General features: G+C 44.9%; 1 protein-coding gene across 1 annotated transcript in view; it reads left to right on the top strand.

Moving 5' to 3' along the window:
* Positions 1-19,890, top strand: part of LOC119176676 (uncharacterized) — a 322,419-nt gene that overhangs the window by 1,035 nt on the left and 301,494 nt on the right. Inside the window, exons 2-3 of the mRNA XM_075876363.1 lie at positions 11,093-11,215; positions 12,000-12,074. Of these exons, the coding sequence (XP_075732478.1) occupies positions 11,093-11,215; positions 12,000-12,074 (198 nt within the window). The remainder of the gene's footprint in view (positions 1-11,092; positions 11,216-11,999; positions 12,075-19,890) is intronic.

Below are 19,890 nucleotides of genomic sequence, written 5' to 3'. Positions count from 1 at the left end.
GATGCGGACACTCACTAAAACAATAGTCAGGCTCTGCAGAGAAATCAGTGAGATATATCGTAGTCATGTAACATGTGACTCTTCAAACTACGCTTACTGCTCTCGATTATGAAGGTGGGGAACATTCTAGAGATATATATCCGCATGTGCCTGTGTAGAGTTGGCGATTATAAGTGCTCCTCATACGTGCCCACAATGCCGGGCAGTTCTATGCAAGAAATTCTGACGCATTCACTACTGGACTGTCAAAACAGCATCAAAAGCACTGGAGTGGAAAGAGGGTGAATAACTTCCTGTTCAAAAATTTTCAGTTTTGCATGTGTCACAAATAAACACAAGCATATATGTACACAAATAAATGAAAGCATGAACATACCTAACTTCTTGTTAACGTGCCCTTCCAATCAAGAAAATACTTCTGACTGCGCCTTTGATAAGAAGAGTACACCTTTGCAACGCTGGTATTAGTTCTTTCTTAGTCAGGTGCACAGTCCAATTGCTGTTGTAATGCACTGTATAAAATGGAGTATTTGGGGTAGTCCTGCCACACAACAATAATGGTCATCTGACTCGCTTGCGTCTTCTTGCTTGAAAACCTGGCGCTCGCCACTTTCCTATCAAAAAATGCAATGTCAGACTGATTACGCGGGAGCCGTTCGAAACCGCGAACTACTGGAACCGCGGTGATAACGCGAGGAAAGTGTGCGAAGTATACGACTGATTATTGTTTCGTGGCAGAAGTAGTCCCCAAATGCTCGATCTTTTTTTATAGTATAGCATGACACACTTTTTTGCTATATGCATGAGAATAACGTAAGAATCACAGATTAACAGGAAGGGAAATGTGATACAAACAAATACGGTGTGGTATATCTCTCATATTTTCATGCACTGTACTGGGAGGCCTGATCGACAACCTCGGTTAAGTATGTAAGCAAACTCATGCTTTATCTTAAAAATGCTGCCCCGCCGCGGTGGTCTAGTGGCTAAGGTACTCGGCTGCTGACCCGCAGGTCGCGGGTTCAAATCCCGGCTGCGGCGGCTGCATTTCCGATGGAGGCGGAAATGTCGTAGGCCCGTGTGCTCAGATTTGGGTGCCCGTTAAAAAACCCCAGGTGGTCGAAATTTCCGGAGCCCTCCACTACGGCGTCTCTCATAATCATATGGTGGTTTTGGGACGTTAAACCCCACAAATCAATCAATCAATATCTTAAAAATGCTGGTCACTGTGAGACTTTACTGACTGAAATTTAGGTAATCTGTTCTGTATCAGGTCCATCTAGGTGGTCACGAACCGCCAGTGCAATCGAAATGAATACCATGGATTACTTCCACTATACTACTCGGTTGGTAACCCTTAAGGTCGCTTTCGAGTGCAACACTTTACGCACCGAAGTCGCTTGGCAGTTGAGATAAGCTCACGTGGGACGCCATCCCTTCAAGAATCGAGCGAAATAATAAATAAACATGGGTGCCCGAAGTCTTCTTGCGGCCCGTGCTGACTACGTTTTTCTGTTTATATACGGAGGGAGAAGAGCGCAAACAGGACGCTGAGGTCGCCAAGAAAGTTCGCCCCGTCGGCGTCTGACCTGCTTGCCGTCTCCCGCCTGCGTTTCCGCTCTTCTCTAGTCAGTTTACGCGGACGTCCCAGTTGGGACAAGCAGCGCATACGCTGCAGCTAGATGTTCAAAAACTGCGTGGCAGCACTTGGCGGGCATGTTCTGCCACTGTCTGCCATTCATGCAAGCGCTGCTTTCAAAGTGACGTGAGGTGAATGACGAGAATGGAGACAAAGTTCGAAGTGGATGATGCATACTTTGTAGTGCCACGTATACATAATCGACACGTTGATTATCGACTAGCGACGAACTCGAAGTTGCTTTTTTATTTGGTTTCTTTGGGTTGGTTCGTTCCCACCTGATGCGAATAAACAGTGTGTGAGGTTCCCATAACTTTTTTTTTTAAATTTGGAACTACGTCGAACTTGTACTTTTAAGTGCGATCTGTACAACCCTGCCGATAATTTCAGCATCAAGTCAGTGGCGATGTTTAGTTATTTGCTTATATACGTCTTTTTTTTTTCGGCAGTTCCGATTTAATTTAAGCGCCAAAACGGGGTACGTGGGATGTATGGTGTATTAATATAGTGAATAATAAAGCAATTACATTTGTCAATAATATTTCGATGGGGCCGAAATAACGTATGAGTTTAACATACCTATTCATCATGGGTTTAGCCAGAGATTTTTGTTTATTTCGTTCAACTATACGTATGTTCGGGCGTGCATTTATGGGAGCGTGCGTATGGTGTATACATATGCACAATAAAAAAATTCCCCTGTGGTTTGAGGCCCCTTACCCCCTCCCCCATCCATTCCCAGCCAGTGTACACACCAGTACTACTTATAACAATTGTGTTCGCGTACAATAAATGAAGCGAAAAAGACCAAGTAGCATAACTACTGCATTTACTGTAACATTTTAATACAGAATTTAATGATGTTTCGCAATAGCGAAGTGCACAAAAAAGCACAGCAATTTTATTTGATTGATTTATGGGGTTGAACGTCCCAGAACCACCGTATGATTATGAGAGACGCCATTGTGGAGGGCTCCGAAAATTTCGACCACCTGGGGTTCCTTAACGTGCACCCAAATTCGAGCACACGGGCCTACATGATTTTCGTCTCCATCAAAAATTCAGCCGCCGCAGCCGGGATGCAATCCCGCGACCTGCGGGTAAGCAGCCGAGTACCTTAGCCCCCAGACAACCGCGGTGGGGGTAATTTTATTTGAGGTAACAGGAAGTCGCGATAACAATATAATGCAAGACTAACATTTCTTATCACTTATTGTGTCCATATAGTCACTGAAGAGTACACCTGATGTTTAGGGTATCCGCTAAGAGCCAAATCTGCCATTGCATGTTCCTGCGTATCCTTTCTCATAGTCGATCAACTTATGTATACATCAGTTTCCGATGTTTTGGGACATGTTATGCCGACCATGCTTATTCACTTCGTCGATTGTTCGGTTAATCCATATCCGCTAGTTATAGTAAATATTTTATAAAATCAGCCTCTTCTTCGTGGACTGTAATAAGTCTCGATCATCCCCCCTCCGGAGAGGGACACACTTCCTAGGCATTCTATTTCTGACTACTTCGAGGTGTCGCAGAGGTCAGGTTGGGTCGTCATGTTTGTTTTATTTTCATTATTATCTAACCGTATTTAGGCCGAAATATCGGCGACCGCCAGGCACTTATCATCTCTGCAGCTTCGTTATTTGAAACGATGGGTGCTATGTGGTCGAATGCGCGCCGCGAAGTCCGATAGTTATGCAGGCTGCAGGACAGGCTGGCTGTTAGATCACAGAGCACAATATAGCCTCGAGGCCACCGTTATCAAGGACCCTGTCGTGGGATTCTCGCTAAGAGCGGAACCTCAGAGTATCGGTAACCAAAGTTGGCACTGCAGCCAGTTCATTACGCAACCGAGCGTGCCGCCGGCGCCCTGATGGTGCGGAGGACGGCAAAGTGCCAGTGTCGTTGCGAGCTGCCGTGTTCCGGTGCTCCCGAGGGGAGCGTGGTTTCTCAAGCAAACAATAGTAAATTCATCTGAGTGGTGTACACTTTCATCCAATCGAGACAGAAGACGAGAAGTTGTCCTTGGGGAAAGTTTAGTGCCTTCGATCGCGCAAGTGGTCAAATTGAGTGACATGTTTGTGAACCGATGATTGGAAGCCAAAGGCTTGGCAAGGGGGGGGGGTGTCCCTTATCAGGCGAAGCGCCGCATCATTTTCAGTTTACCTTGGGGAGACTGACTCTAGTAACGTAACCATAACATTGACCAACCACTCATGAGCGCGAGCGAATTCTCAGATTCTAATGAACGTCGCCTAAGGGAGCTGTGGTTTATGGTACCGATTCGGACAACAACATGACCTACTGATTACCAGTATTTGAAGTCGTGGTTAAGGATTTTGTATTGGCTACTACAAAGCTGTCACGGCTGAGGTTTGCCGTGCGTCGTAGAGAGAAAGTTACCATCATGAATGGACACGCACAACCATCACAGAACAAGCATTTTGTACAGATGGTTAATAAAACAAACTGAAGCGTGCACACCAGCTCTGCTCTGACCCAGCTTCACGCCTTATGGTGAATTCCATTGAGAGAACAGGAGAAGAGGGCGATGCCTGTATACATCTGCGATGCCTGTATACATAAACAATCCTGAATTTATGCAGAATGAGCCCTCCGTGTCTTCTTATTTCGGTCTATTTATTGAACACACGCAAATAAATAAATAAATAAATAAACACCAACTAGCCCATCAAGCTTCACATGAAAGTTTGACAATTTTGTGGTTACGTGCACTTCAAAAAAAAAGGTTGTAGTACTTGCTAACTGTGGGGAAGAAATAGTTTGCCACATATGTTACAACCCTGCTAGTAAGTGTAGTTAGTAACAGCAAGGGTGGGAACAGCACATTTGACGTTACTACCAGCATTTAGTAACTGTTACTACGTTAGCTGTTACCAACCACAGGTAGTAACATTCAATGGTTTTAAAAATTTTAAAAAGTAGTAACTGGTACTACCATTCCCATTTTGTCATATTTTCTTGATTGTCAATACTGGCCAATTAATGTCTCATTACTAAACGATTTCACGTAATCAGGCGTCGTGTGTAATTAACGCGAAGAATACCTAGACCTAACAAGTTCACTATATAGGCTACATTACTAGGTAAGCGTCTACCAGAGTATATTAGCCACTACCTTGAAGATGCATATCTGGCACAGGTGAGCGCTTGCGTTTCAAGGAGAATTATAAAAAAATATCAGCCTAAGACACTACGTGGTTACACGTGTTCAAGGTTGTAGTACAAAGCTTTTAATTAGTAATACTTATAAAAATGATATGTCATACTGATTTAATATGAAATGGCCTAAAAGTATTATATACAGCGGTCAAAACAAGGTACAGAACTCATTACTATAGTCTCAGTGTCTTTGAATGTTTCACAGAGCTAATATATCGGTGGATCGGGGGCTAAAATGGTATAATTGTTTCGGGGGTTGTAGGCGCCGAAGCCAAGGTATTATTGTGAGACACGCCGCAGTGAAAGAACCCGGATTAATTTTGACCATTTGGTTAATCGGATCCGCCTGTTTTGTTAGTTCATTGTAATTTACGAATTGTTTCCTGCAACGAGAGTAGCACATGCTTTTGTTCATTAACTTGTACTTCTCCGTTTTGACAATAGCAGAATGACGCCTACATATCTCAATTGCGTAATTTAAAACAAATGTTTTTTTTTTTGCCTTGCCCATGGGTATCTTCTGCGCTATTTTTCCGTTTAAAGATGGTAAGCTGAAAGAATCCTTCATAAAAACTATTACAACAGGTATTACCTACTATTATAGATTAGTCAATCAATGGCCGCGGGTAGTAAAAAGGTGGCAACGGGGCAGGAGAGTTAGTAACCGCTACCAGTTATCACCTATTATATTCCAGTTCCTCGATGCGTACTAACGTAGGTAGTAAACAGGTAACAAAGTTAATAACAGTTGCATCTAGTAGCTGCTTACTATAAACGTAGATAGTAAACATGTAGCAATGGGTTAGTAACGGTCACAAGAAAGGTAGTAAGCGCTGCAGTTACTACCTATTTGCTTGCAGTGGCTGCCTTTCCACTAACTTTTTTTTAAGACTGTACCAGTGTTACGGAGATGTAAGTGGGAGATGAGCCACCTTTGCTGGCGTGCCCACGAAGCAACGTAAAGATCGAGGCCAACACGTCCGTTGTTCTTCGAGCTTTCCACTCGAACACAGCATGACCTCAAGAAGCGTTATCTTAAGTAAACCGGAGTATACGGTCAAATGGCTCGAAATAACTGCAACAAGATTTGGGGCATGGTGGGACTGCCGGGCGCGAGGAAGTGGAAAGACGAAAAGAAACGAAAAAATGTAAGAAAGGAAACCAAGAAAGAACAGATGGAAGTCGAAGGGTAAACAATATTCAGCTTTTACAATTAAACAAGGTGGTGCAAGAGGCGGATGAACCCTCCCGCCCCGTACAGGGAGTGGGATATTTTTAGGTGTTTATTTAATGGTGAGCAAACAAGACTAAAGGAGGGTCAGGTCGGGTTCTGAATGAAAATGCAGCAAGGGCCGGGCTCGGTTGAAACCGAAATGGTGATAGGAATACCTGTTTGCACTGCACAGCTGGGCGGGAAAACTCTGCATCGTACACGTGATGATGCAGTTTGTTTTTCCGAAGTCTTCAAAATAAAGTGTTGATAGTTTCATAAAATATAATGCAGTATAATTTGCTCCTATCGTCTTTGTCACGGCTGTTGCTTAATTTTTGTTCTAACTCTGGAACTTTTTTTGTTAAAGTAATTATTTATCTGTTCCTTCGTCTCCGCCAATGCTACTCGTTATTTGCATATTGAAAGTAAATTGATATTTTTAACCCCTGTTGTCTCATTTACTGCATAGACCACTGTTAAACTCGGTGGGCCGCGAGCAGTTGTGGTATACAGTTACCGCTGTCCGCAGACTAGCGCATCTCAAATGCAGATTTGTTCTCATTCAGGCATCTATTGAAACAGTCCGAACAAAAATTCAAATACTTAAGCGAAAAAAAAAAATGGAGTACCTCCTTGGGCAGATTTTTTTTTCCTCCTGAACAATTCTCAAGTGTTAGTAAATTTCAACAAAATTTGTTTTTCTTATAAAATTGTGCGTCAAATTTCGATCTTCGGAGCAAGTTGGAACGAAGATGTCTATAGCAATTCAGTAGACGGCAGTCGGTGATTTGCGTAACGACTTAACGAAAAGCATAACAGCTCTCTTGTAAAAGAGCATGTTTACCACGCTTAATTTTTTTAGATGCGGAACATCTAATACTCGAGGCTTGTAGTGCGGCGCCGTCCGCAAGCTTCCTCCTCCTTCTTCCACCATCTGTGCATCCCTTCCTCCTCTACACACCGCGCGCGCTTCACTCCTCCACCATCTGTGCACCCTTCCTCCTCTACACACCGCATGCGCTTCTCCCCTTCACGAACATTCGCTAGCTGTATAATGTAGCGCGCATGCGCCGTCACGCTTCGAGAACATCGGCAGCTGACGCGCGCGCATGCGCCGTCGCGCTTCGAGAACATCGGCAGCTGACGCGCGCGCATGCGCCGTTGCGCTTCTCCCCCTTCTCGAACATTCGACAGCTGACAGTGCATGCGCCGTCGCGCTGTATATATACTCAAGGTCGGCGCTCGCTCGCTCAGTTGCCGCTCGTCGGTTGGTTTGTACGGCGCGTCGACGTCCAAGGTCGCGGTGAAATGAATTCCAACGAATCCACAAACACAATGATCGACGTCCCTTCGACCAGCGCCGCCCTTTCGCATACGTGTGTACGTGTTCACTCATTTAACATCCCCTCCTACAACCACGTTAACCAATTTAGCCATCGACCCAAGTAAGTCGCAATTTAACACCCCATTTCACAACCACGTTAACCAATTTAGCCATCGACCCAAGTAAGTCGCACTTTAACACCCCGTTAACCAATTATATGCTCCGCATCCTCCTCAGTGTTCCCCCGAGGGAAGCTGCGGGCAATTTTTTTTTTGCGGAGTGATGCTTGTATTCATTCTACCATACTGTTTTATGTCTTTGTTATGTTTCAAAACATGTCTACACTTTAAACAAAGAAAAGAAAACGAGCGGCTGGCCCTTTATGAAAAATGCTACCAGAAAGAGAAAAAAAGGAAAGGTAAAAGGGTGAGAGAAGACGTTAATGGTGTGCGCATGCAATAAATCCCTCGTGCATACATCATCATACACGACGGTACCTCATGTGAGTCGTGCGATCGATTACTCACGATTACGCACTACTATACCCGTTTCTGCGTTGAACGCCGTTGTCATTGTTGGCGTGGCCGATAGAGCGAACAAGTACGGAAGGGAGCGAACGCGGAATAAGTTAATACTCCATGTCACTGGCCTCGCTTTCTTCTTCCGTCATCCGCGCTAGCCCCTGAGTCGGAGCTCGTGAGCATGCAGGGATAGCACATTCACTGCGGCTGGTTTCGGTTGTCGTAACAGGGAAATCGACGTTTCGCTTAGTTTGCGACGCGTGCTATGCACCGCGTGTTGTGTTTAATGCTGGCTGTTTCCACGGCAATATGTAACCAATGATAGATTGCTACAAATGTGGAAGTCCAGAACTTTAAAAAAAGCTGCGCTCGAAATTCGCATGAAGGAGTACTGTAACTATCGGGAAATTTTAAATGCGAAACACTCCTTAGCAAACTTCGGTGACTTTAAGCCCTATCTATCTATCTATCTATCTATCTATCTATCTATCTATCTATCTATCTATCTATCTATCTATCTATCTATCTATCTATCTATCTATCTATCTATCTATCTATCTATCTATCTATCTATCTATCTATCTATCTATCTATCTATCTATCTATCTATCTATCTATCTATCTATCTATCTCTCCGTTTGTCTGTCTATCTATCTATCTATCTATCTATCTATCTATCTATCTATCTATCTATCTGTCTGTCTGTCTGTCTGTCTGTCTGTCTGTCTGTCTGTCTGTCTGTCTGTCTGTCTAGCCGTTTACGACTTTGTGTTCTCCTGGCCGTACCGTTGATGTAACTTATACCAAGCTTGATATGGCGTAACATGAGTGTATGATGAACATGAATGACTGGTCATATAATGAAAATCATGAGATGTCATGAGCGGTATTGTTTACATGCCATGGCCGTGGTGCTCCTGCGGCCATTTCCTTTACTTGATATATCCAAAAATTTGTATGATGAGACATTTTTGCGTGACCAACATAAATAAGAGGCGGTAATGTGAAAATAATAATGTGCATGTCACGTACAACATGATTTACATGCCACGCTCATGGTGCTCTGATTGCCGTTTCACTCGCTTGATATACACCAAATTCGGTATTGCGTGAAGTGACTACATAACGAACATAAATGACAAATGATAATACAAAAATTATGGCATGTTATGTGAAACATCACTTGCATGTCACGCTCATGGCACGCTCGCGGCCATTTCACTTTTATATACACCAAATTTGGTATTACGTGACGTATCTATGAAAAACATAAATTACAGGTCGGAAAATAAAAATCCTAAAATCCGTGTCATGTACCACATGATTTACATGCCACGCCCAAGATGCGATCACGGCCGTTTGGCTAGCTTCAAGTATATCACATTTCGTATTACGTGATGCGAACGGACGAAGATAAATGACACATTTAAACATGATAATCATGACATGCGTGTCATGTAAATCATGACTACATGCAACGATCAACGTGCACTCGCGGCCATTTCACTTGCTTCACATATGCCAAATTTGGCGTTACGTGACGTGAGTAAATGACGAAGGTATATAACTGGTGCAAACATGATAATTGTGATATGCGTGTCGTGCAAGAACATGACTACATACAACGCTTATTATGCACTCGCGGTCGTTTCACTAGCTTTACATATACCAATTTTGGTGTTATGTAACGTGAATGGACGATGAGCACAAATGACAGGCACAAACATGATAATCATGCCATAGAAGTCACGTACGGCATAATTTACGTCCACCTTGTAAAGTTGTGCTGATTCTAATGTAGCAATTTAACCTTCCTGATTCGTGCTCCGCATATTGATTCCCACAGTACGTGGGATATTTTTCTTTCTCACTTTCTCTTCTCATTTCTACTTACCATGCAGGTTAGACGATCGTAGACATCCTCTGGTCAACATCAATGCCCGTTTCTTTTCTCTATTTCTCTCTCTCTCTCTCTCTCGCATCATGTCCAGCTAAGGAAGGTCTGCACTGAACATTTACTGGGCCAGGACTTTTTCGCAAAGACGATACATTCAATTATCAGTATGCCCCGCCGCGGTAGTCTAGTGGCTAAGGTACTCAGCTGCTGACCCGCAGGTCGCGGGATCGAATCCTGGCTGCAGCGGCTACATTTCCGATGGAGGCGAAAATGCTGTACAACCGTGTGCTCAGATTTGGGTGCATGTTAAAGAACCCCAAGTGGTCGAAATTTCCGAAGCCCTCCACTACGGCGTCTCTCATAATCATATGGTGGTTTTTGAAACGTCAACCCCCCCCCCCCCAAACCATAAATCAACTATCAGTGTGTTTCACCGAGTCAATACTGGCGTTAGTTTGATGGGGCTGTCACCACAAAACAGCGGTCGACGGCGCGTTTGAGGAGCGAAGTGTGCTGTGCTGCAAGATGAATCTTAATAAATTATAATTGTTAGTGTTTTACGTCCCGAAAATACGGCATGCTTATGAGAGGCGCCGTATAGTAGAAGGCTTCATAAATTTCAACGCGGAGGGGGGGGGGGGTGCTTTGATTGATTGATTTGTGGGGTTTAACGTCTCAAAGCCACTTTTTGATTATGAGAGACGCGGTAGTGGAAGGCTCCGGAAATTTTGACCACCTGGGGTTCTTTAACGTGCACCCAAATCTGAGTACACGGGCCTACAACATTTCCGCCTCCATCGGAAATGCAGCCGCCACAGCCGGGATTTGAACCCGCGACCTGCGGGTCAGCAGCCGAGTACCTTAGCCACTAGACCACCGTGGCGGGGCGAGGGGGGGGGGTGCTTTAGTGGGCACCTTGGTCTATAGGCACATGAACCTCCAGCCTTTTTCTGCCATCGATAGGCGACCACCGCGACCAGGATTCCATCCCGCGACCTTCGAGTGAGCAACAAGTGTTACATACAAGTCTACCGTGGCAGGCAGAAGATTGATCCTTGAATGGGCGTATACCAGGAACACAGTTGAACAATCCCGATTTTCAACTTTATCGTGGTCACTTATTCCGTTCATGTGCGATTGTTAACTTCATTATCGCGTGGAAGTGTGTAGGGCTATCTCTGGCGAAGCAATGTTTGAACGCCAATGTTTTGCGAAGTATCGAATCATCTTTTAATCTGTGAGGGCTTCAAAAGTGCGCGGGTCTAGCTGTGTTGTTATAGTGGCCTCCCAAATACTTTTCTGAACGGTGCAGTCTGGAGATGTCCTGGAGCTGCGCATCCAAGAGTTGTCACCGGAGATGAGCGACGTGGGAAGCAACCACGAAGAAGCACTCCACCTGCAGCAGCAGCACCAGCAGGTCCTACAGAAGCTACAGGTTCGTTTTTGTTCAAAAATTACGCAGTGCTGCAGACTCAAACTGCACACGCAATGTTAAACCAAAACTTTGGGGCCTCCAAGAGATCGTGCCATCCTCAGCGCATGCCCACATTGCAGCTCACGCTACTACGCGCCACGAGCCCTGAGCCCCAAACCTGTGTTCGTGGAAAGAGCTGAGTCTGTGGGCTTTCTTTAGCTTCACAGGATGCGTTGAAATTTAGCTGTTTTGGCAATACGCGTAAAGTCATACGCTTTCCGAAACAATCGGCGCAGTAATCTTGTTTGTCATACGATTTGTTGTTTTTTGCGTTACTTTCAACCTACTCCGCTGACCCAGAAAATTCGCTTCGAGTGTAAATTAAGCCTTACTTTTTTGTCCTCCTGCTACTTAACTTAGACCAAGATTGGTGTGCACTTGCGAGACGAGGAAGCGTGCTTCAATAGGATATTTCACATTTTTGGCACTTGTCTGGCTAGGAAGTATGCAACACGAGGGAAGTGATGTTATGGATAATCTAGAAAGAGCGTAAGAGCCATACGACATTTTATGCAGCATCAGTACAGCTAGTGGTAAGCCATGCGACGATAACTGCTTTGGAACTGACTTTCCGGTAGTAAAGTGGTAAAAAAAAAGAAAGCAGTGCCGGGGTAAAATGTTAATATTCTGGCATTACTTTGGTTGTAGGTAAACCCCGAATCTAGCATTCCTGTTAACAAACCAAGTTGCATGAACCAGCAATCTTATAGACTGCACTCTAATTGATGTTTTTCTGTGATTGCAGAACAAGCAGAGTCCCGTCGAAGAGCTGCTGAGCCAAGCGGATGAGTTGATTGCGAACCAAAAGCCCAAAGCACAGGTATTTGTCGTAGCTCCCTATGCGGAAGTGGTACTACTGTTTCACGTCTCGATCGACATTGAGAACGCACAAGTCGAACTGTAGAAAAGTCCTCTTCCTTTCTCTTTTTCATCTTGTATTCTGATTGGTGATGGCTATTTTGGAGCACATCTTCCCATAGAGCCTCTAACTTTTTTTATTTACACAGTAAAAATGTGACAACAAATACAGGAGCTTTGTCAACTTTAAAAAAAACTCGGCTGGTCCCAAATCTTGTGAGAATCGGTTTGATGCAAAGCAGTCGGTGAAAAATTGTCTATACTGCATTTCTTTCACTTTGAGTCAAAAGTTGCAACGTGAATCGACGTGTTTGTTTTGTAAGTTTAGTATTTGTGTGTACGTTGTTGGCTTACCAGGAACTTGGACTACTCAGGTGTTTAAAAGGTAACTTATGGCCTAACGTAACGTCAGCGGTCACGTCAGAGCATAGACGTCAGTATCATCAAAACGAAGTTCACTTCACGCTGCGGTGATGTGAATATTTTACGTAGCTTTCCTTAGCGTATTCGTCCGGGGTCGAGCAATGATTGAATAAAGCTTCCTGAATTATAGGAATACAACTGAAATGTCTATTAGACCACTAAAAAAGGGGAGTCAACACTGCTTTCACAATTGACGTGAACCCGACATGATGCCGATGTGATAGAACATATATAATGCTTATTGCTTTATTATAAAAGTAGATAGCCAACAGTGCACCCACAATTGACGATGCAATGACATTACGTCTGCACATGGCTTTTTTCCAAAGTAGCTTCAAGATCTGGCTCTGTGGTAGAATACTTGAAGGCCTCACTCGATTCCTGCTGGGACCCCGATTTTTATGTTTTACATTCGTCGGGTCAACGTTTCCAATGTTGGCATTTTTTTAACTCCCTCGCATTTTAATCATCATTGGTTCCTGGGTATAGATGTAAACTCCTAATCACGTGTGGCACACTCCCGCATTCCACCGCTCGTGGGATACAGACTTGTGCCGCATGTGTTTGGAGGGAAAGTGTGACGACGTTAACGACGGTATCTTCGTGTTATACATGCCATGGCCAGATAGTCATAATCTTCAAAACCTCTTACTTGTCCACACTAATTTGCGTCTACTCCAAGTTAAGGAGGCGATCACGAGAGCACCGAGAAGTACGGCAAGATTGACAAATACGTAGATAGAAACACTCAAAGTTCATTGGCTTCGCTAAGGAATACCGGAATACCTCACATGAAAAAAAAAAAAGGGGGGGGGGTAGTAATAGACATCAACAAGAACATAAGAGCATTTCTCAACATATATTTAATTTAGAACGTATTTATTGGTTTCACGACTAAGGACGCGATTTTTGCAAAATTGATGGCATTTCACTTCTCCTCAGCTTTACTTATGCGAGTGAAACACGTGCCCTGAAGAGAGCAGTTACGAGGAGTACTTGAGAACATTTATTAAATAGCCAACATGACACAGCGATGTGGCAGGGCTGTTTAAGAAAAACATAAAAAAACATGCCTGGCTGAACTGACGAATTGTTAAGTTCATAAAGGCTGTTTACCCTCGGCTGGCATCCATAGCTAGCAATAAGTTAACCGTTGTTTGACTAAAGTTTTATTGCGATAGCAATTATATGGACACTATCCGCTGGACTTTGCCGCCGGCGTCAACGTCGGGGTCACTCACCGTATATGTATACGTATCTATATTACTGACAACGCGGGGCAAAAAATCCTGAAAATGACTTTGGCGCACGGAATCAAACTTGGGACCACTGAGACGTGAGTTAGAGGCGTTAACCACTCAGCTACGGAGGAGTGCCACTCTGAACGTTCAAACGGCAAGATATTTAATCTACCACTTACCGCTAGTGCCGGGCATGCATCTCAGGGTTGGGTGTGGGGTGAGAGGGGAACTATCGTGTTTTCAGCATTACCTGCAAGATGGCGCAATGAGCGCGCGTCGTCTATGGTTCCTCGATGCGCCGCTTTGGAAGGGTGGAGACAACCGCGTCGTCTGCTACGGAGTCTGCCATTACAATGCCCTCTCCGCAAACCGCCTATAGTCACGACGGTCAGCCAACGAATGTTGCGCGGCTGCATACATAGTTTGTTGCGTTAAAACGTGTGGTACTCAAACAACATGAGGGAAATACAAAGTTTTAGGAGCGCAGCTCTTTAGGGTAAGGGTCTGTCCTTCCTCCATTGGTGTACGTAGCCACCGGTGGCACATACCCGCTCTAGAGCGGGTATGTGCCACAGGGAATGCGAGATGGTAGATGGCGGTACTTGGAGTGTTCACTAGATGGACGCGCGGACGGACGCATGGATGAATGGACAGACAAGCTAGCAGGCGGACGGACGGTTGGACGGACGCGCAGAGCGGGTATGTGCCACAGGGGATGCGAGATGGCGGTACTGAGGATTATCACTAGATGGACGCCCTGACGGACGGACTGACAGACAGACAAACTAGAAGACAGACGGACAGATGTACGGGTGCGCGGACGTATGAACGATTGGACACACAGGTGGACGGACGTATGGACAGACGCACAGATGGTCGCACGGACGGACGGAAGCAAGAACGAATGTACGGACGGAAGCACGGATGGGCTGATGGACGCTTCGCCCCCCCTCATCATCATTCACTCCATGGATATGCAGTGATTGTTTTTTCATCGGGAGTGTGAAGGTCTTAGATATCTTCTCCCTAGTCTTCATTTTTAAAGTGACATTAGCCGCTGGAGTTGTTCGCAGCAGAAAAATACCGTCGACGCAAGCCGCGTTAACACCTTCAATTAGCGTCTTTTTGGACTAGTCGCTAACTATTTATATAGGTTGAGAATGTGAAACACCCGCACCTAATTCACATGACCTTTCGATGTGTCTGTGTGTTGCATGCAGTCCACAAAAGTGTAAAGAGTTTGCCATTCTCCAGCTAGGCTTGAAAAAACGAATAAAAAATACGTGCTGTTGACAGAAAAGAGAAAAATCACAGCGTATTCACGGAGTGAATGATGATGTGTGGGGCGAAGCGTTTATCCGTGCTTCCGTGCGTGCTTCTTGTCCGTGCGTCCGTTCCTGCGTCCGTCCATTCGTACGTCCATAAACACGTCCATCGGTCCAGCATATCCACGGAGCACAGCATAGCACGGACGAACGAACACTTCGTTCCAGTAATCATCATTCATGGTGAGTGGGGCAAAGCGTAAATCCGTCCATCCGTCTGTGCATCTGTCTGTCTGTCCGTCCGCCTGTCTATCACTCACACTAGTGCCACATGCTGAGTGAGTCATACAACCAGGTGGTTACGAACCGGTCACAGACATGCATGTATAAACCCACGGCTTTAGGAGCTTCGCCCCTAAAACTGTGATTGCGTACCATAATTTCATATATAATTTTTGAACTATTCAATAGCTACCTCATTTACAGACCTCACCCTGCAACGCACAGTATACTGTACGTAGTTTTCATCCCTTATACCTTACTGCAAACAGCAGATTGGCAAAAAAAATTGATGAAAGCATGTCATACTATTTTGGTGATCTACATGTGGCTTTTATGCATTAACTCATGGCTCGCACGCAGACTTTGACAGTCAAATCAGGTTTAGCGTGTGTTATATAGGAATATATTGTAAATTAGCAATCTTTAAAGCGTTCATTATTATCGTTAAAATGAAGCGGACACACGGGTTTACAATAATGAGCAAGCAAATATCATTTATTATACAGCAATCTCGGATGCCAAAGCTTTATTTGGGCGATAATTTTATTATACTTCAAAAACAAGCGTTATAACTCACTGCAAGTTAACCGCAAAGCGTGTTTTGCTTCCACTTCCACTGGTTCTCGTTGTTTCGAGCAGCCGCAGGTGGCTGCGCAGCTTTACTCGCGCATAACTTGATATAATTTTTTCGAGAGAACCCTTCTATTGCTGGCATGCCTGCACGCAGCGCTTCGCCCTTATGATTGAATATTCAGTTACAGCTTTGAGAAGGGTCATCAGGGTGAACAGGTTGTCTGCTCAGGATGTGATTCCCTTCAAATCCTCTTCACAAGATATGAGCGAGCTCATAACCTCACCGTCGGGATAACACAAGTTCTCGCCATCCTAAACATACTCCTTCAGTGCAGTTAACTATGCGTGTTCACGGCTCGCCGAGCCCTTCATTGCAGCCCTGCACTGCCCCCAATCCGTTTTCTTCAAGATTTCTTACACGAGAAATCCACCTATATGGTGCAAAATGCTGCATTCTATTGAAACGCTTCTATTGAAACGACCATTGCACACTGGCGATGGTGCCGTAAGCCTAACGCACGGTATGGCTACAGTGAAGTAGTGTAGCTTTAGTCGTAGAAGGTGAACAAGAATGACCGAAAATATGTCCAATGCGGTTAAAAAAACAACTAAACTATTTAGTGTGCACTTCATAAGCGCGATGTTTCATACGCGGAAATGACTAACCACTTAGCGAGATGCATAGTCTAAATGACGTCCATATAATTGGTTCCGCTAATATTGCTGTTTATACTGTAAAAAACGTGTAAAATAGACGTTGTATTCGCACGAAGCACAAAACAAACACAGTAAACACGTTAGCTACAGTCTGGTTGGTTTTGAAAGGAACTGAGACATTAAAATATATGCGTCTAAACAAGAAATTGCAGAAATCTCACCAAAATTTCTTATGACATAAAGAAATAAACGCCTAATTACCGTCGGTCAGTGTGCTGTATAGTTGCAATGGAGCTTCTGTATGTTTGCCCTTGAACAATGCAATGTATACTTGTATCACATACCAAAGTTTTGAGGCAAAGAAAAGACTACAGGCAGTCGCCCTCGAAAACACTGTTCGAAAACAGTGTTCTTGTGGGCCTCGAACTGGGAGAGATTCAGTCGAACTAATCTGTTTCGTAGAGTGAAACGCGGAGGGCTGGGTTTACCACATCTTTTCATACGTCAAGTCGTAAATAGGTTATTTTTTTTTTGCTACACAAGGGATCCTTTCTTACGTACAGTGGGCCAACTCAGACTGATGCGGGCTTTACCTGGATATGTGGTTAGCACGAATGACATGACCGGTGCTGTCCGCGGGTATCATTAAGGAGGTTATTCTAAGTGCACGGTTTTCATCTGTTAGATTTGCCAATGAATATTTGTTTTCAGTGACCCGCAAAAAGTTGTACAAAGATGTGTGTGATGTTGTTTTACCTGAACCCCTGTACCATGCCATGTACACTGGAGGTCAAGGGCAAGATGTGCTTAAACGAATGAAGAGAATGCAAGTGGCTCCTGCCGCGACGTCCTTCCTTTTTAAGCTTCTTACAGGTACATTATCTGTCAGGACATTTGAAGCAGAGCATGGTTTTAGGGGCGAAGCTCCTTAAAGCAGTATCCGTTCGTCCCTCGTCGTAGTACGTAACATGTCTTACGCTTTGACCTGCAAGGTGGTGCCGGTGGGAGATTTCTCCTGTGCGTTGTTGAACAATAAAAAATTCGCAGTGTGCGCGTTAACTAAAAGCCGAATTCTCCTGTCTCTTATTCCTCATTAGCAGCCATTGGCATGTACATTGAGCACTATCTGACAAGAAAAGGTTGCTAGGTTATACTCGCTGGGGGTAACTTCCTTGGTTTTAGAAAGTTTTAGCGAGCGTTGGGCCGCAGTGCCATGAATACAGTGAACTAGTATATACCATGAACTCGAGGTGGTTATAGGTAGGAAGTAGACACGAAGCGCAAGCCGTAAGAAAGTGTGCGTGTGCCACCTCTCGTTTAGTCCTTGGAATGTCCGCTGGATGGCGGTACTTCTATATGCGGAATATATGATGAAAAAAATGTGAGATGGTGGTACTTGGAGTGTTGACTTGGAGTGTGGACGAATGGACACACAGACGGATGCATGGACGGACGCACGGATGACTGCACGGACGGATGGATGCATGGACGGACGCACGGATGACTGCATGGACGAACGCAGGGACGGACGCACAGATGAACGAGTGGACACACGAACAGACGCACGCACGGCTGGGTGGATGGGCGCATGGAAGGTTACACAGACAGACACGTGGACGGACGGAAGCAAGAGCGAATGGACGGACGAATGCTTCGCCCCACTCTCTATCATTCACCCCGTAGATATGCTGCAATTTTTTCTACTCCCCTAGGGGGACAAATTGCCTTATCTGTGAAAAAAACGGGAACTGTAGACCATGTTTTCTTACATTGTTGGGCAATAAACCGATTAAAAAAAATGTGGCAAAATGTTCCTCATCGGACACCCAACAACTTCCACTGTCGAACTGAAATTTGGTATGGGGCATGGTGAGTGGCCCTTTAAGTTATAATTCTCAAAATGCTGAAATGGCATAAATTACGCTGCACAAACACGAACAGTTCATGTTTTTCCACTTCTCGCGTTTGATCTTTACAAGGCACAAGAGTCGCCTTTTCGGACATTTCGGGAATCTGAACATCCTGTAGTCATTTCACAAGTAGTTTGTGCACTGTGGCACGCAACACCCAGGCATTTTGCCCGAAAAAACGCCGCGCACGTGTCTCACTCAACCAGCCACGACGAGACGGGGAGTCGAATGGCGGCCGCCGATCGGAAGGCGGCACTCACCCCTTCAAAGAGTGGTTCGACCCTCCAAGGGGGCGCGCGCATCGAGGAACCCTAGTGTCGTCACATTGTCAAAAAGCGGCGCGAGTTCATCTCCCACGCTAGAGTGGCTAGAATGAGCCACCCATACTCACGCGTACTTTGCTCCCCGTAGAGAATAAGGGGGTGGACGCTCGAGCGCGCGAGCTTATTTTGTAGTGCGGAGGGTCGCACGTCTTGGCTAGCCTTTGGGTTTTGTCGGAACTATTCTGTTGTAGTTACCGGGTGCACAAAGGTCACTGCAACCGTTGCACAGTCTCCATTTGCAAAAAGAGCACGATTTTCAGGCACAGCGAAGAAACAGCTAAGACGCTGGCGTTCATCTGTACCTGTGAGTAGGTTTCGTGCGTTATTTGTGCGCGAGAAACACGGGACACGCTTCGATCTGCTTGCAATTCTTCGCGTGACCTTCCAATTTGTTGCCATCGCGTTCATTGCATCGCGTTTGCGGCAAAGCTGTGACTTTTTTCTCACACTAAATGTACCGTGAAGTGTTTTCGTTGGTAAGAGTACTATAGTATACTAAACCATGTTACATGTTAGTACGTTTGTTGTTCTTGAAATAAAGCGTAAAATAAGGGAAAAACATAAAGATGAAATTACAAAACGCGTTCCAAAAATAAACAAAATATGTCAATACAATGTTGTAACACGGATATTGTGATGCGACTATTCTTTTATAATTGACTCAGTGGGCACATAAGTACGAAACACACACACACACATACACAAAGTAAGTGGCTGCTGTAGAGGAGGCTTGCTTGTGCCAACATGTTTTCTAGCCAGAGAGGTTACCATTGCATTCGTACATTTTGTCATTGGGACGAGACTGCAGTATACGTCTGACCATATACTGCCCTCGTTTCAACGGTGAAAATGGCAATCAGATGCCGCGTTTAACTGACTTGGCAACAAAGCGCTCACTGCAGAAAAAGTCCCAGTATTACCGCAAGGGCGAAGCAATGAATGCGATAGTAACATCCCAAATCCGGCGAATCACTATACAGTTTTACCCTTAGTTCACCCTGAAGCATCCGCTTTCTAGAGCGAGCGAAATTCTCCTGCCGCCGAAACACAGCGTCGTTCACACTGGACGCACCCCACGCCGCCGAATATGCCATCTACCACGGG

This window comes from Rhipicephalus microplus, chromosome X (assembly GCF_043290135.1).
Source record: "Rhipicephalus microplus isolate Deutch F79 chromosome X, USDA_Rmic, whole genome shotgun sequence".
NCBI classification, from domain to species: domain Eukaryota; kingdom Metazoa; phylum Arthropoda; class Arachnida; order Ixodida; family Ixodidae; genus Rhipicephalus; species Rhipicephalus microplus.
The sequence above is the reverse complement of the archived record's forward strand: the minus strand, read 5'-3'. Positions and strand labels throughout refer to the sequence as shown.